The sequence below is a fragment of the Haliotis rubra genome, unplaced genomic scaffold (assembly GCF_003918875.1).
Source record: "Haliotis rubra isolate DU_JTF1 unplaced genomic scaffold, ASM391887v1 Scf667, whole genome shotgun sequence".
In the NCBI taxonomy this organism is placed as follows: Eukaryota; Metazoa; Mollusca; class Gastropoda; order Lepetellida; family Haliotidae; genus Haliotis; species Haliotis rubra.
Genome location: NW_025767376.1, coordinates 572748 through 595956, shown reverse-complemented (window position 1 = coordinate 595956; position 23209 = coordinate 572748). Strand labels below are relative to the sequence as shown.

The 23209-nt window shown below is 40.1% G+C and overlaps 1 protein-coding gene across 4 annotated transcripts; it reads right to left on the bottom strand.

Annotated features, from left to right (window-relative positions):
- Positions 1–7449: 7449 nt before the first annotated feature.
- Positions 7450–21424, bottom strand: LOC124257569. 4 transcript variants are annotated; one of them, XM_046691667.1, is made up of 4 exons: positions 21314–21424; positions 21036–21125; positions 18443–20512; positions 9577–9882 (listed from the first exon to the last, which is right to left on the bottom strand). In XM_046691667.1, exon 3 carries the CDS (start codon positions 19972–19974, stop codon positions 18652–18654), a length of 1323 nt encoding a protein of 440 aa, XP_046547623.1. In that variant the 5' UTR covers positions 19975–20512; positions 21036–21125; positions 21314–21424; the 3' UTR covers positions 9577–9882; positions 18443–18651. The 4 variants fall into 4 exon arrangements, 1 of the variants encoding a protein (XP_046547623.1); XR_006893307.1 differs by lacking the exons at positions 18443–20512; positions 21036–21125; positions 21314–21424 and adding exons at positions 7450–7628; positions 18239–18284 and having other exon boundaries at positions 7775–9882; XR_006893306.1 differs by lacking the exons at positions 18443–20512; positions 21036–21125; positions 21314–21424 and adding exons at positions 7450–7628; positions 17628–17668 and having other exon boundaries at positions 7775–9882.
- Positions 21425–23209: the final 1785 nt, after the last annotated feature.

The following is a 23209-nucleotide window of genomic DNA, read 5'->3' as shown; positions in this document are numbered from 1 at the left end:
CTTGCGGGTGGCGCAGCAGAGATCACGAACCAGTCAAGAATTCTGGGATATCATCCCGGTCCTCACGGGCGAAAAACAATAACAAAAGCAGCAACCAGTCCACGAAATCGCTCTGGATCAGTGCGCTTTAAATCAACAAGTCTTGAACCATTTATTATTGTAATAAATGTGATAGACCCAGTTTGTCGCCTTATTTCCTACCGTTACCTATATGTATGCCCCATAACACTTGTAGTAGAGAGCCAAGCCATTCATATTACCTGTAGTATCTTGTGTTGCTCTAGTCTCATGGAATCTGTCGGGGAAGATACAAATCTGATAATGGCAACGAGTTCAAATCCCTATCATCTTCCAACAAATAATCATCGTTTGAGCCCACCCAAGAACTGAAATCACCTTGAACTACACGTGTTACAGGCATATCACCACCGTAATCTGCTCTAACAGTTGTTATATTAGAATCAAGATCATTAATGCCGTTAGAATCTGGGTCAATGTGAAGTGGGATTTTTCTCGTAATATATAAAGGAATCCAACAATAAAATACTCTTGAAGCGGAAACAGACGCTATTTATTTTACTCCCAGTTAAGACATTATTCTTTGGAAAACTTTCGCAAGCACTTTTCGAATATATACAGCCACTCCCCAGAGTAACGACTATGGTTCCTAGTCATTCTGCAGGCTATGCATGACATATAAATTATGTAACTAGACCATAAAGCGGAGTGGAATCGATTTGCATCGTTTCTAAAGACCAAAAATCTATAAACGAGTTATCGTTTAGGTGCGACTACAGACCATGAATGTTGAGGAGCAGCCACCGCGTAACAGAATAAGTCTTGTGAAGTCGCGGTGGCTGAGCGGCATAGGCGGCTGAATTTGCGTGCTGGCGATTAGGTGCCTGACTCTGTGGGTGTGGGTTCGAATCCCGCGTGGAACTCAACCCAACAAAAGTACTCGAATCTGTACTATACTGAGAAAGTGTAATCCCAAATGTAACATATGTTACATTTGACCACCTTCTAAATGGCATTGTGTATTCATAGTTCTATATAGTGGTCTACTGACATGCTGGTGGTACCGACTATATTCCACTTACAACTGATACAAGAGTATTCGTCGTTATGTCTTACAAAAAGAACTGGGAGATGTTGGTTCGTATTGTAAATAAATGTATTTGCATTGTATAAAGATAAGTTCAAAACTGGTTGTTGCAGTGAGACAAAGTACAGTGAGTGTGTTTAGTTTCACGCCGCTTTTATCTATATTCAATATCGGGGGACACCAGAAATGGGCTTAACACACAGTAACCATGTGAGGAATAGAACCCGTGTCTTTGGTGTGACGAGCGAACACTTTAACCACTAGGCTACGCCACCTCCCACTCAAAATATAATTAAGGTTCAGCACGTTGTAACATATGTCGACGATGTAATCTTTTGGAATTATAATGCAAAATGCCGAATATTTTTTCCATTATTACTGATCATTAAAAGGTCATGATGTAAAATAAGGGTTTATTCATCACAACAATACCGGTACAGTGGCCCTCATATCATTTGAAGTGATTGAGTTAAAATTCAAATTTACATAAATGAATAAAAATAAACTTATATAATATTGTGGCGGCCGGGACTCAAACTTGTTTTCAGGAAGAGTCAAACACTTCTTTTCAATGAATAAATAGCTTTTTATTCATGGGTATAAATGTACTTCAGCACAATGCTCTTTCTAATAAAGTAGACCCCTCTCAAGCTTAAGGTTTATGTGCATGGACCAGTGTTAGTGCAATATAAGTATGACCTTTGACTTTACTGTTATATAGATATAGTGATGGCTTAATTATCCGGGTAATCTGAATAATTTGATAGTTACTAAGTTATTAATTTGTGTCTGTGTTCGAAAAGTGCAGTCTATCTATAGCATCAGCTATTATAATTATGTAAGGACAAGGGGAACTTTTGGGCTGAATTATCTGCCCTTGGTTTGAAACTGACCTGTAGACTGCCAAAATCAGAATGGTTCTCACCGTATTTATAGGTGTGAGAAAATGATCACATGTCAGTTCTAGACCAATCAAATTACGAGATATTACGTCCCGTTACGTCCTTATTCTTTTGAGGGATCTACTTTCACAACATGAAACCACTGAAATAAAGAGGAAGGCGAATTATCTCAGGAAGTAATCAGGTAGGAAAATGACTATTCTTACCAACCAATTAATTATGTCTAATTAATTCATTAAATGCCTTCCAATATCATGAGATCAACAATTGCGTCTCTCTACGTCTTGCTACGTCCTTGCTCCCTCTGAGGGACGTAATATCAAAAGCAGCATCTGCTGGGAATTATGATGGACAATTCAAAGAGGAAGATTACAGATGTCAGGAGGCAATTGGATTTAACTGACACATAAGATGTTTAAAACATGACTCAGCCCCTTATACAATTTGACAGTGACACTGGAAGTCATATTTATGAAAAACACGTTCATAAATAATGATGCTGAACATCGCGTATGAATACATCAGTGAGAATCACATAGTTCCCGTTGTCAGAATTAACATCGGCTTTGAAACATGACCTGATACATCATCAAAAAGTACAATTCTGGGTTCTTCTACGTAATTCACAAGATTAGATAAACTTTACAATGCAAAACACTAATCTGAGTCAAAAGTAGCGGTAACCCCGTTGCGAAATACACTGGCTGTCACAAAGTTAAAATGGCGGGGTCACCAAAACATGTAGCTCGGCCCTGATCACAAATTCACCAAAGAATGGATAATTAACGAGTGTCAAGGGATTATGATCAGTTTGTCGAAGGACAAGGTAAGATTAATCCATATCTGATAGTTAGTTTTTTCGTAACTGGACGCTTAGAGCGAAATGTCAAAAAGTTAGGGTCAATTCAAAAACTCTTGAAAAGGTAAACAAGATCGTTCTGACAGGCGACGTTGTTGACATTGACTCTTACAAAGTACAACTGTGTTCCTAAACAAATAGCGTAATGTGATGGCACTAGATTATGATGTTTTACGAATGCAATACATGTTATAATGCTCAAAACAACATGCTACGATTTTTGCTAGATTTCTTACCCAAAACAGATTTCAAAACACTGAATTACGTGAGAAACGAGGTTGCCAATAATACTCGTATATAGCTGCAAAACTAATTACACGATAATTATGATAATAATTTCTGCACTGCCATAAACTATCAAAATACAGATGGGAAATACCTAACGGATATGTCATGATGCCTAATCATTTACAAGCTTTTATAACTTATAAATTTTGCAATTAAAATGCAGGAGTATTATCTAAATCTTCGTGATGGCCATCAATATTCTTAACTGTCTGAAAAGGACAGTAAAAATAACTAGGATGTCACAATTATAAATGTAAAACTAGTATGAAAATCTAAAACATCTTAACTATGAAAGAGAATACAATATAAAAATCAGGCTATATATTGCCAACAACTGAAGGTAGATCACCATACTAGGAACCATGGGGACTTACTTTTACTTCCTGCATGGGCCCTAGCTGGATTTGTAGCACCCCTATTGCCGTTGGCAAGTTGGACAATTCTAGCCATTATTCAAATGAACATATATTCTACGATTAAAATGTGATGAGATTAAATATACTTTGAAAGACATGCTCTTACATACCCTCTCAGGGGGACAATATTTTTACCATACTTACACCCCCTTTGAGGATACAGCTACTGCCAATCTCAGTTACGAATTGATCTGTTTACAAAACATATAATCAAACGTTTTGTATTCTTTTATTAAATGATAATATACTTTATAAAAAGAATCCTTAATTGGTTTGACATTCATTTATTTATCCCTTGTAATGGAAAAATCAATACAGTCAAGCAGGAGATGCTTGACCGTGATTCTTTCATCACAAGGGATACAAAACGGAGGATCTTCGCCTTTCAGTAAATATTCATGAGGTAAATATTCGTCAAAAGGTATAGACGTTGTCAAATCATTTACGGTCATGAGGAGGTATGAAGTCAAAACTCATACAAACGATTAACTTATCATAAATGTACATGCTCATAAACCATTATAATCGTATTCCCTGAGTGAGTGAGTGAGTGAGTGAGTGAGTGAGTGAGTGAGTGAGTGAGATGGTTGCATCTCCGGTATATCGTATTTCAGATATAATATCAACGTGGGAACAAAGTGTCAAAGTGACGACGGTCGTACAGATATACTACTTCGATGAAACACACCAACATTGGACTTATTATGACGAGTCAAACTTCCTAATCGGTGCGAGACTATTCAAACCAATGTCAAACAGATCCTGCAGGTAGAAGAAAGTTATAGTTGTCATTTTAAACCTTGTGCATATATATGTTACAGTCAGATTGTGAAATCAGTCATTTCGCGAAATGGCTGACCCTCTGACCCTGACAAATACATACTAAATATATACACCAACATATACACATTTATGCGCGCGCACGCACGCATACACACAGACACACAGACACACGCACTCCCATCATGCAAAAAAAAGACATAATACACATCTGGTCCATCACTTAACCAGAGACCCGTGAATTAGAATTGACGTTCAGTAACCCATGCCTGTCGTTAAAAGGCGACTAACAGGATCGGGTGACTTAGTTGACACACGTCATCGTATCCCAATTTTAGTAGATTGATGCTCATGCTGTTGATCACTTGATTATCTGGTCCAGAATCGATTATTTACAGACCGACACCTTAAAGCTGGAATATTGCTGAGTGCGGTGTAAAACTAAACTCACTCATTCACTTACTTAGCCAAAATACAAAAGATGCCATATTAACAACAACTGCATAGTTCATTGCTGTACACACAATGCTGTCATTTATATTGATGCAATGTTAGTTGGAGTGAGTGAGTTTAGTTTTACGGCGTTCTTAGCAATATTCCAACAATATCACGGCGGCAATGAAAGATGGAGGCAACATACATTAGGTAACATCATATCCAAAGAGACATACAACCTATACAAGTTCAAGTGCAAGAATACGCACTACTACAATGCAATACAATGCTCTATACACCAATACAACTCTATACAATGCTATATAGACAATGACTAAACAACACGATGCTGTCATTCATATTCATATAATGCCAGTTTATATACAATGAAGGCAAAACACCCATATCATGTCATGTAGACACGACAACGAGATATAACAACGTGTATGTTCTCAAGTACACACTACTACAATGTGATACAATTCTGTATACACTGATACAACTCAAAACAATGCTGTATAGACAACGATTATACAACACAACGTTATATAGACAACGATTATACAACACAACGTTATATAGACAACGATTATACAACACAACGTTATATAGACAACGATTATACAACACAACGTTATATAGACAACGATTATACAACACAACGTTATATAGACAACGATTATACAACACAACGTTATATAGACAACGATTATACAACACAACGTTATATAGACAACGATTATACAACACAACGATTATACAACACAATAGACAACGATTATACAACACAACGTTATACAGACAACGATTATACAACGCAACGTTATATAGACAACGATTATACAACACAACGTTATATAGACAACGATTATACAACACAACGTTATATAGACAACGATTATACAACACAACGTTATACAGACAACGATTATACAACACAACGTTATAACAACGATTATACAACGCAACGTTATATAGACAACGATTATACAACGCAACGTTATACAGACAACGACTAAACCACTGCAACGCAGTGCACAGCTATATACAACTTTACAATGCTACACAAAATATATACACCTTTACAAAACTATACAATGATATAAACATCGATACAACACTATACAATGATATATATTCATCATTCTAAGATGCTTCGGTGAAAGATCAAAGGCGCCGACAGTACTTTATCAGACGATAATGTGCACTTTTGCATTACGTCACAATGTTAGCGTCACTGCGCCAATCTAGTCTGCCTCCTCGTAATCGAACACTTTTGCATTACGTCACAATGTAACCGACGTCACGATGCATGTCAGTTGCCATCGCCTCGTACAGCCTCCTATGTAAGTATACTACTCCGTTGCATCCCGTTTCTTGGTTTGCAGTTGCTTCACGCAGCTAACATCACTGGTGGAAACATTACGTTTATGTTTTCTGACGGTTAAAATGTCTCGATTCGACTCACAAGTTTTCACCGACACGGTAACGTTCGCAATGTTTACATTCCCACAATGCAATCGTGGAATGTCGCTTTACAACTCAGCTTCATCTGGATGTACTGATCTAAACTTACGTTGGTAGTAGAAATGCGACGTTCATATTGCCCCATATGGTTTACGTTAATCACAGATGTAATTAAAATAAATTAGAGAAGATATTTAATCCGAACGTAAACCGTCATCAAACTGTTTATCATTTGTTTTTCTTGGGTAACGTTCGTCTAAACGTAGGGGGCAGACACGTCAATAGAACAGCGCGTCAGTTAGCCCTGTACGAGGATTCTTAATTTGGATCACCGACACCGTCGTTTGTTTTCTGCCTTATATTAATCGTAATTATCCTTAGAAAGTATTAAATTTGGCATCTTAGAAAAGAAATACAGTTCGCTCTATCACCATATATAGTGTAATAAAGCACACTATCGCCCTGAACTATTATAGTTGAAGCAGGAGGACGCTTTATTACACTATACATGGTGGTAGAGCGAACTGTATTTCTAAAAAAAATACTATAACAATGTTGTATACACTACAACGCAGTACACAGCAATATTCACCTTTATAACACATTAATGTTTAAAAAAAATTACACCCGTGAAGATCCGGGTTAGAATTGATCTTCAGTAAGCCATGCTTGTCGTAAGAGGCGACTAACGGGATCGGGTGGTCAGGCTTGCTGACTTGGTTGACACATGTCATTGTATCCCAATTGCGTAGATCGATGCTCATGCTGGTGATCACATGATCGTCTGGTCCATACCCGATTATTTATAGACCGCCGCCATATAGCTGGAATATTGTTGAGTGCGGCGTAAAACTAACCTCACTAACTCACATATACACCTTTTCAACACTATACAATGATATATACAACTTGCCAACACTATAAAACTATATGTTCATCAATACAACACAAAACAATGTTGTATACACTACAACGCAGTACACAGCTATATACATCTTTACAATACTATACAATGATATATACACCTTTCAACACTATACAATGATATATACACCTTTCAACACTATACTATGATATATACACCTTGCCAACACTATACAACGATATGTTCATCAATACAACACAAAACAATGTTGTATACACTACAACGCAGTACACAGCTATATACATCTTTACAATACTATACAATTATATATACACCGTTCAACACTATACTATGATATATACACCTTGCCAACACTATACAACGATATGTTCATCAATACAACACAAAACAATGTTGTATACACTATAACGCAGTACACAGCTATATACACCTTTACAATACTATTACAATGATATATACACCTTTCAACACTATACTATGATATATACACCTTGCCAACACTATACAACGATATGTTCATCAATACAACACAAAACAATGTTGTATACACTACAACGCAGTACACAGCTATATACACCTTTACAATACTATACAATGATATATACACCTTTCAACACTATACTATGATATGTACACCTTGCCAACACTATACTATGATATATACACCTTGCCAACACTATACAACGATATGTTCATCAATACAACACAAAACAATGTTGTCTACACTACAAACGCAGTACACAGCTATATACACCTTTACACCTGCGCCCTCAGACACAAGGCGATGATAAACGTCATAGTGTTTTCTTTCTAATGCCTTCATAATCGGTGTTTGGTAGTTTGTTTGTTTTGATACACGTCCCCGTCTGTTGATGTCACATGTTTTCATGGATAGAATGTGTTTCACAATATGTTACCTTCTTCACATGCCACCATCAGACAGTCATTGTTCTATTTTTAGTGTGGGTCAGATCGGCACCATCAGATACTAGGAGATGATAAACATATTAATATACTTAGTTCCAAAGGAAACGCGACAAGTCCATTTGAAATAAGAACTGTTATCCCACATTCATGCTTCCTGCCACTATATGCTTTACACAGAACGCTCCAAAGAAAGCTAAAAGACAACAGCAACGACAGTGGATTTAAGATCTGATGAAGTTTCTATTGTGTCCAACCTGAAGAGTCTGCATTAGACACGTTTAGAAGCTTAAGCTGATATTCGATGTCATCAGTACCTGGTATGACCACCATTATTGTTGATCACATGAGTACACCGTCTTCCCATGGACATGAACAAACGTCGAATGAAAGCACGGGGAATGCTATTGTATTCATTCAACACTGCATTCTACAACTGCCGCCGACTTTGTGGAGGAACTGGTCTTTGACGAAGGCGTCGGTCCAACTCGTCCCAGAGATGTTCCACTGGATTCAAATCTTGACTAAGAGGTGGCCAAACCATTGTCTGGATGTGGTGATTGGACAAGAATTGTCCTATGATAATGGCGGGTGCGCGCGGGCATTACCATGTTGGAGCTGCAACTGTGGTCTGGGTCTAAAGAGCAGGACGACAACAGGCCTTAAAACTTCGTCAATGTAGCGTCGTGCAGTTACACCCCTTCCACGACCTTGACCGTTGGTTTGGAAGATTACAGGTGGTACATGCTTTCCCCAGCTTATTCCACCCCACATCATAAGGGATGGCCCACCCCAGCGGTCACTTTCCAGAACACGTGGGTCTCTGAAACGTTCATTTCGTCGACGCCATACTCTCACTCTCCCATCTGCAACGTGGACACAAAAACGACTCTCGTCTGAGAAAACAACGTTCTGCCACTGTGCATATCTCCAATGCTGATGTTGGCGAGCCCATGCTAAGCGCAGACGACGGTGCCGTGGCGTCAAAATCGGTCCAACACAGGGTCTCCTACAGTGCAGCCGGTGTGCTATCAAACGTCGAAGCACAGTGTTTCCTGAAATTGGTCTGTTGTGAATCCCAATTGTCTGACGGGCTGTAACAGTAGCTGGAAGAAAACGGTTGCGAAGATGTGACGTTACGATGTAACGGTCTTGCCTGTGTGACGTCACTCGTGGCCTGCCATCTCTAGGTCGATCTCTCACCGAATTCGTTTGATTTTGGCGTTCAATCTGTCGGTAAATTGTCGTCCGATGTACTCCCATATGTTGTGCAACGTTGCAACGATGGAACCAGCATCAATCATCCCAAGAGCACGTAGACGTGCTTGCTTCATTGCTTAGACGTGGCATATTGTTCTCTGAACCATTCAGAAAAGAACACAACAGAAACTGCCGTCGCATCTTTTAAAGGGTTCTTTCTCTCGTTTATCTTGAAGAAAGCGTCGTATCATTAAATTCACGTGCACAACGCGCCGGGGCATGCGTTTATGTGATGCGTTTCTGTTGTTTTTTTCCATAAAAATGTTCAATAATTAGATTCAGTTGTTACGTCTAATCTAACGTTAAACGTCTTGTTTCAGAAGTTTAATTTCGAAAATTGGTTTCAAAGAACATTTAACATGCACATTCGTTATGATTGTGAAGTAGATAAGACAATTATGGAAATTTCAAAACAAACATGAATGTCGCGTTTCTTTTGGAACTTAGTATATTTTCCTCTTTAAATGCTGTCATGGTTCGTGTTTGGTTAGGCCATCCTCTTCGTCTGTTGCTGGCAAATGTTTTCATTGACAGAATGTGTTTCACAATAGATATGTTACCTCCTCCACATGCCAAAATCAGGCAGTCTGTGATGCCTTTATCAGCAAGGTAAGATACAAGGAAATAATACACATCATAGTGTCCTCTTTCTATTACCATCATTATCGGTGTTTGTTTTGACTCTCCTCCCCGTCTGTTGATGTCACATGTTTTCATGGATAGGATGTGTTTCACAATAGATATGTTACCTTTATCACATGCCAACATCAGTCAATCAGTGTTGTTTGTATCAGTAATGGTCAGATCAGCACCCTCAGATACAAGGAGATGATACACATCATAGTGTCGTCTCTCTAATGCCATCATAATTGGTGTTTTTCCTGAGAATCCTCCCCGTCTGTTGATGTCACATATTTTCATGGATAGGATGTGTTTCACAATAGATATGTTACCTCCTTCACATGCCAACATCAGGCAGTCTCTGTTGTCTTCATCAGTAATGGTCAGATCAGCGCCCTCAGATACAAGGAGATGATACACATCATAGTGTCGTCTCTCTAATGCCATCATAATTGGTGTTTTTTTGCGAATCCTCCCCGTCTGTTGATGTCACATGTTTTCATGGATAGGATGTGTTTCACAATAGATATGTTACCTCCTTCACATGCCAACATCAGGCAGTCTCTGTTGTCTTCATCAGTAATGGTCAGATCAGCGCCCTCAGATACAAGGAGATGATACACATCATAGTGTCGTCTTTCTAATGCCATCATAATTGGTGTTTTTTTTGAATCCTCCTCGTCTGTTGATGTCACATGTTTTCATGGATAGGATGTGTTTCACAATAGATATGTTACCTCCTTCACATGCCAACATCAGGCAGTCAGTGTTGTTTGCATCAGTAATGGTCAGATCAGCACCCTCAGATACAAGGAGATGATACACATCATAGTGTCGTCTCTGTAATGCCATCATTATCGGTGTTTGTTTTGACTCTCCTCCCGTCTGTTGATGTCACATGTTTTCATGGATAGGATGTGTTTCACAATAGATATGTTACCTCCTTCACATGCCAACATCAGGCAGTCAGTGTTGTTTTCATCAGTAATGGTCAGATCAGCGCCCTCAGATACAAGGAGATGATACACATCATAGTGTCCTCTTTCTAATGCCATCATAATTGGTGTTTTTTCTGCGAATCCTCCTCGTCTGTTGATGTCACATGTTTTCATGGATAGGATGTGTTTCACAATAGATATGTTACCTCCTTCACATGCCAACATCAGGCAGTCTCTGTTGTATGCATCTGTAATGGTCAGATCAGCGCCCTCAGATACAAGGAGATGATACACATCATAGTGTCCTCTCTCTAATGCCATCATTATCGGTGTTTTTTTTTTGACTCTCCTCCCCGTCTGTTGATGTCAAATGTTTTCATGGATAGGATGTGTTTCACAATAGATATGTTACCTCCTTCACATGCCAACATCAGGCAGTCAGTGTTGTTTTCATCAGTAATTGTCAGATCAGCACCCTCAGATACAAGGAGATGATACACATCATAGTGTCCTCTCTCTAATGCCATCATAATTGGTGTTTTGTCTTCGAATCCTCCCCGTCTGTTGATGTCACATGTTTTCATGGATAGGATGTGTTTCACAATAGATATGTTACCTCCTTCACATGCCAACATCAGGCAGTCAGTGTTGTTTTCATCAGTAATGGTCAGATCAGCACCCTCAGATACAAGGAGATGATACACATCATAGTGTCGTCTCTCTAATGCCATCATTATCGGTGTTTGTTTTGACTCTCCTCCCCGTCTGTTGATGTCACATGTTTTCATGGATAGGATGTGTTTCACAATAGATATGTTACCTCCTTCACATGCCAACATCAGGCAGTCTCTGTTGTTTTCATCAGTAATGGTCAGATCAGCGCCCTCAGATACAAGGAGATGATGATACACATCATAGTGTCCTCTCTCTAATGCCATCATTATCGGTGTTTGTTTTGACTCTCCTCCCCGTCTGTTGATGTCAAATGTTTTCATGGATAGGATGTGTTTCACAATAGATATGTTACCTCCTTCACATGCCAACATCAGGCAGTCAGTGTTGTTTGCATCAGTAATGGTCAGATCAGCACCCTCAGATACAAGGAGATGATACACATCATAGTGTCGTCTCTCTAATGCCATCATTATCGGTGTTTGTTTGACTCTCTCCTCCTCGTCTGTTGATGTCACATGTTTTCATGGATAGGATGTGTTTCACAATAGATATGTTACCTCCTTCACATGCCAACATCAGGCAGTCTCTGTTGTTTGCATCAGTAATGGTCAGATCAGCGCCCTCAGATACAAGGAGATGATACACATCATAGTGTCGTCTCTCTAATGCCATCATAATTGGTGTTTTTTTTGAAAATCCTCCCCGTCTGTTGATGTCACATGTTTTCATGGATAGGATGTGTTTCACAATAGATATGTTACCTCCTTCACATGCCAACATCAGGCAGTCTCTGTTGTTTGTATCAGTAATGGTCAGATCAGCACCCTCAGATACAAGGAGATGATACACATCATAGTGTCGTCTCTCTCTAATGCCATCATAATTGGTGTTTTTTTCTTCGAATCCTCCCCGTCTGTTGATGTCACATGTTTTCATGGATAGGATGTGTTTCACAATAGATATGTTACCTTCCTTCACATGCCAACATCAGGCAGTCAGTGTTGTTTTCATCAGTAATTGTCAGATCAGCACCCTCAGATACAAGGAGATGATACACATCATAGTGTCGTCTCTGTAATGCCATCATTATCGGTGTTTGTTTTGACTCTCCTCCCCGTCTGTTGATGTCAAATGTTTTCATGGATAGGATGTGTTTCACAATAGATATGTTACCTCCTTCACATGCCAACATCAGGCAGTCTCTGTTGTATGCATCAGTAATGGTCAGATCAGCGCCCTCAGATACAAGGAGATGATACACATCATAGTGTCGTCTCTCTAATGCCATCATTATCGGTGTTTTTTTTGACTCTCCTCCCCGTCTGTTGATGTCACATGTTTTCATGGATAGGATGTGTTTCACAATAGATATGTTACCTCTTTCACATGCCAACATCAGGCAGTCTCTGTTGTATGCATCAGTAATGGTCAGATCAGCACCCTCAGATACAAGGAGATGATACACATCATAGTGTCGTCTCTCTAATGCCATCATTATCGGTGTTTTTGACTTTGACTTTCCTCCCCGTCTGTTGATGTCACATGTTTTCATGGATAGGATGTGTTTCACAATAGATATGTTACCTCCTTCACATGCCAACATCAGGCAGTCAGTGTTGTTTTCATCAGTAATGGTCAGATCAGCACCCTCAGATACAAGGAGATGATACACATCATAGTGTCGTCTCTCTAATGCCATCATAATCGGTGTTTTTTTTGACTCTCCTCCCCTGTCTGTTGATGTCAAATGTTTTCATGGATAGGATGTGTTTCACAATAGATATGTTACCTCCTTCACATGCCAACATCAGGCAGTCTCTGTTGTATGCATCAGTAATTGTCAGATCAGCACCCTCAGATACAAAGGAGATGATACACATCATAGTGTCGTCTCTCTAATGCCATCATAATTGGTGTTTGTTTTGACTCTCCTCCCTGTCTGTTGATGTCACATGTTTTCATGGATAGGATGTGTTTCACAATAGATATGTTACCTCCTTCACATGCCAACATCAGGCAGTCTCTGTTGTTTGCATCTGTAATGGTCAGATCAGCGCCCTCAGATACAAGGAGATGATACACATCATAGTGTGTCTCTCTAATGCCATCATAATTGGTGTTTTTTTGAAAATCCTCCCTGTCTGTTGATGTCACATGTTTTCATGGATAGGATGTGTTTCACAATAGATATGTTACCTCCTTCACATGCCAACATCAGGCAGTCTCTGTTGTTTGCATCAGTAATGGTCAGATCAGCGCCCTCAGATACAAGGAGATGATACACATCATAGTGTCGTCTCTCTAATGCCATCATAATTGGTGTTTTTTCTTCGAATCCTCCCTGTCTGTTGATGTCACATGTTTTCATGGATAGGATGTGTTTCACAATAGATATGTTACCTCCTTCACATGCCAACATCAGGCAGTCAGTGTTGTTTTCATCAGTAATTGTCAGATCAGCACCCTCAGATACAAGGAGATGATACACATCATAGTGTCGTCTCTCTAATGCCATCATTATCGGTGTTTTTTTGACAAATCCTCCCCGTCTGTTGATGTCAAATGTTTTCATGGATAGGATGTGTTTCACAATAGATATGTTACCTTCATCACATGCCAACATCAGGCAGTCAGTGTTGTTTTCATCAGTAATTGTCAGATCAGCACCCTCAGATACAAGGAGATGATACACATCATAGTGTCGTCTCTGTAATGCCATCATTATCGGTGTTTTTTTTGAAATCCTCCTCCCCGTCTGTTGATGTCACATGTTTTCATGGATAGGATGTGTTTCACAATAGATATGTTACCTCCTTCACATGCCAACATCAGGCAGTCTCTGTTGTATGCATCTGTAATGGTCAGATCTGCGCCCTCAGATACAAGGAGATGATACACATCATAGTGTCGTCTCTCTAATGCCATCATTATAGGTGTTTGTTTTGACTTTCCTCCCCGTCTGTTGATGTCACATGTTTTCATGGATAGGATGTGTTTCACAATAGATATGTTACCTCCTTCACATGCCAACATCAGGCAGTCTGTTGTATGCATCTGTAATGGTCAGATCAGCACCCTCAGATACAAGGAGATGATACACATCATAGTGTCGTCTCTCTAATGCCATCATAATTGGTGTTTTTCTTTGAATCCTCCCCGTCTGTTGATGTCAAATGTTTTCATGGATAGGATGTGTTTCACAATAGATATGTTACCTCCTTCACATGCCAACATCAGGCAGTCAGTGTTGTTTTCATCAGTAATGGTCAGATCAGCACCCTCAGATACAAGGAGATGATACACATCATAGTGTCGTCTCTCTAATGCCATCATTATCGGTGTTTGTTTTGACTCTCCTCCCCGTCTGTTGATGTCACATGTTTTCATGGATAGGATGTGTTTCACAATAGATATGTTACCTCCTTCACATGCCAACATCAGGCAGTCTCTGTTGTATGCATCAGTAATGGTCAGATCAGCACCCTCAGATACAAGGGAGATGATACACATCATAGTGTCGTCTCTCTAATGCCATCATAATCGGTGTTTGTTTTGAATCCTCCCCGTCTGTTGATGTCACATGTTTTCATGGATAGGATGTGTTTCACAATAGATATGTTACCTTCTTCACATGCCAACATCAGGCAGTCTCTGTTGTATGCATCAGTAATGGTCAGATCAGCGCCCTCAGATACAAGGAGATGATACACATCATAGTGTCGTCTCTCTAATGCCATCATAATTGGTGTGTTTGTTTTGAAAATCCTCCCCGTCTGTTGATGTCACATGTTTTCATGGATAGGATGTGTTTCACAATAGATATGTTACCTCCTTCACATGCCAACATCAGGCAGTCTCTGTTGTGTGCATCTGTAATTGTCAGATCAGCGCCCTCAGATACAAGGAGATGATACACATCATAGTGTCGTCTCTCTAATGCCATCATAATTGGTGTTTTTCTTGAATCCTCCTCGTCTGTTGATGTCACATGTTTTCATGGATAGGATGTGTTTCACAATAGATATGTTACCTCCTTCACATGCCAACATCAGGCAGTCAGTGTTGTTTTCATCAGTAATTGTCAGATCAGCACCCTCAGATACAAGGAGATGATACACATCATAGTGTCCTCTCTCTAATGCCATCATTATCGGTGTTTTTTTTGACTCTCCTCCCCGTCTGTTGATGTCACATGTTTTCATGGATAGGATGTGTTTCACAATAGATATGTTACCTCCTTCACATGCCAACATCAGGCAGTCAGTGTTGTTTTCATCAGTAATGGTCAGATCAGCACCCTCAGATACAAAGGAGATGATACACACCATAGTGTCGTCTCTCTAATGCCATCATTATCGGTGTTTGTTTTGACTCTCCTCCCCGTCTGTTGATGTCACATGTTTTCATGGATAGGATGTGTTTCACAATAGATATGTTACCTCCTTCACATGCCAACATCAGGCAGTCAGTGTTGTTTTCATCAGTAATGGTCAGATCAGCACCCTCAGATACAAGGAGATGATACACATCATAGTGTCGTCTCTCTAATGCCATCATTATCGGTGTTTGTTTTGACTCTCCCTCCCCGTCTGTTGATGTCACATGTTTTCATGGATAGGATGTGTTTCACAATAGATATGTTACCTCCTTCACATGCCAACATCAGGCAGTCTCTGTTGTTTTCATCAGTAATGGTCAGATCAGCACCCTCAGATACAAAGGAGATGATACACATCATAGTGTCGTCTCTCTAATGCCATCATTATTGGTGTTTTTTTTTGACTCTCCTCCCCGTCTGTTGATGTCACATGTTTTCATGGATAGGATGTGTTTCACAATAGATATGTTACCTCCTTCACATGCCAACATCAGGCAGTCTCTGTTGTTTGCATCAGTAATGGTCAGATCAGCACCCTCAGATACAAGGAGATGATACACATCATAGTGTCGTCTCTCTAATGCCATCATAATTGGTGTTTTTTGAAAATCCTCCCCTGTCTGTTGATGTCAAATGTTTTCATGGATAGGATGTGTTTCACAATAGATATGTTACCTCCTTCACATGCCAACATCAGGCAGTCTCTGTTGTTTGCATCAGTAATGGTCAGATCAGCACCCTCAGATACAAGGAGATGATACACATCATAGTGTCGTCTCTCTAATGCCATCATTATCGGTGTTTGTTTTGACTCTCCTCCCCGTCTGTTGATGTCACATGTTTTCATGGATAGGATGTGTTTCACAATAGATATGTTACCTCCTTCACATGCCAACATCAGGCAGTCAGTGTTGTTTTCATCAGTAATGGTCAGATCAGCGCCCTCAGATACAAGGAGATGATACACATCATAGTGTCCTCTCTCTAATGCCATCATTATCGGTGTTTGTTTTGACTTTCCTCCCCGTCTGTTGATGTCACATGTTTTCATGGATAGGATGTGTTTCACAATAGATATGTTACCTCCTTCACATGCCAACATCAGGCAGTCTCTGTTGAATGCATCAGTAATGGTCAGATCAGCGCCCTCAGATACAAGGAGATGATACACATCATAGTGTCCTCTCTCTAATGCCATCATAATCGGTGTTTGTTTTGACTCTCCTCCCCGTCTGTTGATGTCACATGTTTTCATGGATAGGATGTGTTTCACAATAGATATGTTACCTCCTTCACATGCCAACATCAGGCAGTCTCTGTTGTTTTCATCAGTAATGGTCAGATCAGCGCCCTCAGATACAAGGAGATGATACACATCATAGTGTCCTCTCTCTAATGCCATCATAATTGGTGTTTTTTTTGAATCCTCCCCGTCTGTTGATGTCACATGTTTTCATGGATAGGATGTGTTTCACAATAGATATGTTACCTCCTTCACATGCCAACATCAGGCAGTCTCTGTTTGTTTGCATCAGTAATGGTCAGATCTGCGCCCTCAGATACAAGGAGATGATACACATCATAGTGTCCTCTCTCTAATGCCATCATAATTGGTGTTTTTCTTCGAATCCTCCCTGTCTGTTGATGTCACATGTTTTCATGGATAGGATGTGTTTCACAATAGATATGTTACCTCCTTCACATGCCAACATCAGGCAGTCAGTGTTGTTTCTATCAGTAATGGTCAGATCAGCACCCTCAGATACAAGGAGATGATACACATCATAGTGTCCTCTCTCTAATGCCATCATAATTGGTGTTTTTTTCTGAGAATCCTCCCCGTCTGTTGATGTCACATGTTTTCATGGATAGGATGTGTTTCACAATAGATATGTTACCTCCTTCACATGCCAACATCAGGCAGTCAGTGTTGTTTATATCAGTAATGGTCAGATCAGCGCCCTCAGATACAAGGAGATGATACACATCATAGTGTCGTCTCTCTAATGCCATCATTATCGGTGTTTGTTTTGACTTCCTCCCCGTCTGTTGATGTCACATGTTTTCATGGATAGGATGTGTTTCACAATAGATATGTTACCTCCTTCACATGCCAACATCAGGCAGTCAGTGTTGTTTGTATCAGTAATGGTCAGATCAGCGCCCTCAGATACAAGGAGATGATACACATTATAGTGTCCTCTCTCTAATGCCATCATAATTGGTGTTTTCGTGACAATCCTCCCCGTCTGTTGATATCACATGTTTTCATGGATAGGATGTGTTTCACAATAGATATGTTACCTCCTTCACATGCCAACATCAGGCAGTCAGTGTTGTTTATATCAGTAATGGTCAGATCAGCGCCCTCAGATACAAGGAGATGATACACATCATAGTGTCCTCTCTCTAATGCCATCATAATTGGTGTTTTTCCTGAAAATCCTCCCCGTCTGTTGATGTCAAATGTTTTCATGGATAGGATGTGCTTCACAATAGATATGTTACCTCCTTCACATGCCAGCATCAGGCAGTCTTTTTTGTACCTATCAGTAATGGTCAGATCAGCGTCCTCAGACAGCAGGCGAAGATAAACATCTTGATGTCCTCCTTTTGCGGCAAACATAACTGCTGTTTGATTCAATTTTCTTTCCTTCTTGTTCACATCGAATAGCTTCAGTGAAATTAAGAAGTTCACAATTGAAAGATTGCCATTTTCACTCGAAAATGCAAACAATTTTGCCACCTGTTATTGCTAAATCGGCTCCTTTTTGTTTTAGGAACTTTAGAAAATCAAGGCGACCTCTTTTGGTACAAATCATTGCAGGCGTTAAATTCTCATAATTCACCAAATTAATCAAGGCAGGGCATGTTTCAACCACCTTTGTTGTCAACGCCATGCTTCCTGATTCACATGCATAATGCAAACAGGTGTTTCCTTTCCTGTCCGTCACTGAAATATCAGCACCTTTCCGTATGAGAAAGTTGAACACCTTAGGATTTCGGGACTTTGCGGCAATGAGCAGGAGGGTTGTTTCATCGATGGCATATTCAACATCAAATCCTCCATGTGCACACATCACTGTAACGAGGTGTTCCAGATGTTCCAGTTTGTCATGGGTAATACAGGCTACCACACATGTATATAGATCAGGTACTGTGTCACCCAGTCTTACGGCAACTTCTAAAGACTTGGAGAATAGAAAGTAACTGTAAGATAGGGAAGCCAAATACAAAAAGCTATCACCAGTTTCCATGTCCTTTCGCAGGACAGTATCGACAATGTCATCATTAATCTCTGTCCATAGTAGAAAGGCAATCCTTTCATCCCGGAGAACGGGGTGTTTTACTGTCCAGATGAAGCACCCTTGTCGAATACCTTCCACCAGTCTGTTCACTACTGTTGGGTGTAGCTGGGGGGTGATGGAGATCAGGTTTGTGACATCATCAATGTCTGATGACTGTGGACTAATACTTAGTCTCACTCGTTCATACAAGAACTTCAGTGAGCAGTGTTCCAGCAGCAACACGATATTGAGATGTCCTACAGCACAGGCTGCAGCATCGTATATGGAGGGGTGGGAGAAAAATGCTATGTGATCCTCGACTGTACAGTAGATCCCAGTAAAGTTGTTGATATCCTTGGCAATGCCTGTCCTTGTACAACAAGGAACTACTTCCTTGACAGCATCAAACATCACATGTCCAGCTTTCCGTGACTGCAAAGAAACAAGGTTCAGTTTTCCATCAGACAGGATGAGGATGATGATTGCTGCCGATCTATTGCTTTCTTCCCGGACAATACTGTCAAGGTCGCCTCTCAGATATGTCAGTGGATGGTTGAAGAATTCCAGCTTGTGCATCTGGAAGACAGCATTGGTGAAAAACAGTCTGCTGATAAGAGGGAATCCAAATATGTTGTGTTTTGAGTCTGTGATGACACAAATATCCTCTTCAGAGATATCGAATGCAGGGTGTTTGGACTTGTAAGAACACAACACACGTTTCTTTTCTTCAGTCGTGAGACAGTCTTTAGCCATATCAAGAACAGCTTTTGTTGTGAGTAGATCCACTTTGTACTGATGTAGTCTGGAACATCCTTCCTTCCAGTTGTATGTCCTAGATGTGAACACAAGCTTCAGTCTGTAGACAGGGGGTTCTTCTTTGGATTCGTCCTTCCCTTTCGGTTGTTCATCCTTCTTTTTCTTCTTTGAAACCACTGTGTCTGCAGCAGTTTCAGCACGATCATCAACCAAAGCACTAAACAGTATAGTTAGTCTTTCCAAATTTGAAGTGAATGTAACAGAGCCAAATATATCGTCAAAACAACCAACATGTGTGATTGTCGTTTAGAAATTGTATCAACATCAAAGTGTTCAATGTTTTCCACAAACACTGTTTCATATCCCTGTTGTTGATATTCCTCACAGATCATCAGAGCAATGCTGGTCTTCCCATCTCCTGGAGCTCCACAGATGCTGATATGACCATGCTTCTCAAGGAGTTGTTTGGCTGTCTGGAGGGCATGGATGTCCACAAAATACTTCTTTAGGTGTTCCAACTTTTGACAGAAACGTTCTGTGGGGAAAGGGATATGAAATTGTTAGACAGTTAATGTGGTCGGTGTTTGGGTCTGATTCTGGCAATTTATACAAGTAATTGTGACATTTCCACATTTTATGCTCACTGCACAAAACGAAAGTTTCCTCTTACACGCATTTATTTTAATCGGTCTATAACGAGAATATTGTAAATATTTTAGATCAACTGTATTTTGTTCAGGACATCTATCATGTCTTCTGAGCAATTATTTTTACGATAAAAGCTGAGAACAAATCCCCAGCACTCATTGCAATAAAGAAGTTGACTATCCATAGAACTTGGTTTTCCTTCAACAAATCCCCAGTTTATTTGGGAAGATTGTTATGGATTTTCCAATTAATCAACCCTTAGCCCTAGTGACCATGCAAAACTTTTCATTTTCATGACAATAGTTGTGCCCTTTCAGCGACTACATAAGGGATGGAAAACAGCACAAGAGATGGGCTTGTCGTCATTATCCTCTCTATCAATTTATCAGTATGTTTGTGCAGCATCTCACCTTGGGATAGACATCCTCTAGTTCCTTGCTCCCCAACGGAGACAGAGACATTGGACGCATTGGTCAAGTCCACCTGAGACACTGGACCACCTGCAACAGAACAAGTTAACCTCTGGTCTCAATTTTCCTGTTATTCTCATACTGTCTAAGCATAAATTCAAACAAATTATTTCACTTGGATCAGTTCTTTCTTACTCAAGCCTATATTTATAGACCATCTCCTGCTAATACTCATGCTTATCTAACTGCATGCATGACTTTGAGTATGAAATGCTCACTGTAGTTGTGCTGTGTGGCTAATATAGAGGTTGGTTGTCTCCCTTGTTCGTTCCTCCTCAGGACTTCAGCTGCTTCCCAGTAAGCCTTCCGGTCATCTGATGGTCACTTGCGTCGGGATTTCCTTCCATTACTCACTGTCCTGAAGGTAAAGTACAGTTGTAACACCTGTCACATAATTATAACAGAGGACTTTGATCAACCTCAACCTTCATACACAATCAAGGGCTAAATGAATGAGTGAGTTGAGTTTTATGCCGCGGTCAGCAATATTCCAGCTATATGGAGGAATCAAAGGCTAAAAGAACCATTTAGTGCAACATATAGTTTGTATTTTATTATTGTTTTGATTTGTTTTGTTATTTTCGTATAGTTTTCATCTCCAGCAAGAGAATAATAATAATAAGGGCATTTGTAATGTGTTGAATTCCGCACCACGGATGGGCACGCTCAAAGAGCTACAATCTGATTATTATTACCCCTGATAACCCAAGCTGAGGGTATCTTCAGATTATGACTAGTCCCAGTATGACTACTCCCAGTTTGACGACTCATGAACATAAACATATAATGGAGCACTGTACCTGTGTAGCTGATTACTCCCAAGTTTGTCTACTCTTTGAAATAAACCCTATAAGGGAGACTCCCAAGGCCTACCTATGATGATTAGAAGCCAAATGAATCGGGGATCTTGTGATCATTCATTGTTTGTTTTGATATTTGGAGATAACTCCTCTACTCGGATTAAGACTTTGTAAACTTATAGTACAGGTTGTTTGTTTTGAAAATTGGACATAATCCCTCCACATTAGACTGACTGACTGGACTGAGTTTGGTTTTACGCCGCCTCTAGCAATATTCCAGCAACATCACGGTTGAAATGGTTTTGTGGGGATTCGAACCTGGGTCTTCGGCGTGACAGCCAACGCTTTAACCATTAGGCTACCCCACATTAGAACCACATTAGAACCCAAGCTAAGTTTTGAAAACTGGACATAGTCACATGACTTATCCCACTGTTGCCCGTTTTCTGCTGGGTGAACAGAGGCAATTTTGAACAAAATCACTTGCCTAAGGTGAGACCACATGTATCACATGTGCTTCGTTGTGGGGCAGGACTGAAGTCCTAGAAACTCTCAGGAGTCAAGCTGCCAAACACGGTCACCCATTCAAGAGGTGTCCGCGACCAACATTGCTTAATTTCAACTGATTTGTTACTTGTGACCTGAACTCTATGCACAGGACCACACACGTTCATGGCCTACACAAAGAAACACGCAGGATAGCTGTATACTCTGAAACCTGACCTCTGATATTTCATACAGATAGAACTATTCAAAGCCTTAGTCTCATTGTTTTAGTTTACAATAGTTTACAATACATTTCTTTGTGAGGTTAGCATATTTGATTATCATCGGGAGATGGTGTGATGGTGACAGGGCATTACCCCAAATAGCCAAAAAGTATATCACTGGCTAATATGACATTTTATCCATAAGATGCCTCTGAAAGGACTTCATAGTGATGTGCTTCATCAATCACCAGGTACTTCTTCCCCACCCGCCAGCCGAGTGGAATTTTCAACATGTTGTATAGTGGAAACCACCCTGTCAACACCAGCGCTACCACCAGGGTGAGGGTGACTCCAGAAATACAGACATGAGTAGCTAAGAAATCTGAAACACAAAATGCTGGCTGGTTCGACCTAGGTCAAATGTCTTGAGAAATTCATAATTCAGAGGTCCATATCACCAGCTTGCCCCTTGAACCACTGCCTACTGGCATGGGACTCCAGGCATAATAGATCACACAAGTACGTCATAAACAAGGTTTCTTTCAAGTCACATTTGCATGTTCACAGACAAAAGTATTGTATGTACAGGGCATGACGTGACCAG

What these genes read in the sequence shown, in the direction of transcription:
- LOC124257569 (XM_046691667.1), bottom strand. Translation starts at nt 19,974, where the DNA reads ATGGCTAAAGACTGTCTCACGACTGAAGAAAAGAAACGTGTGTTGTGT.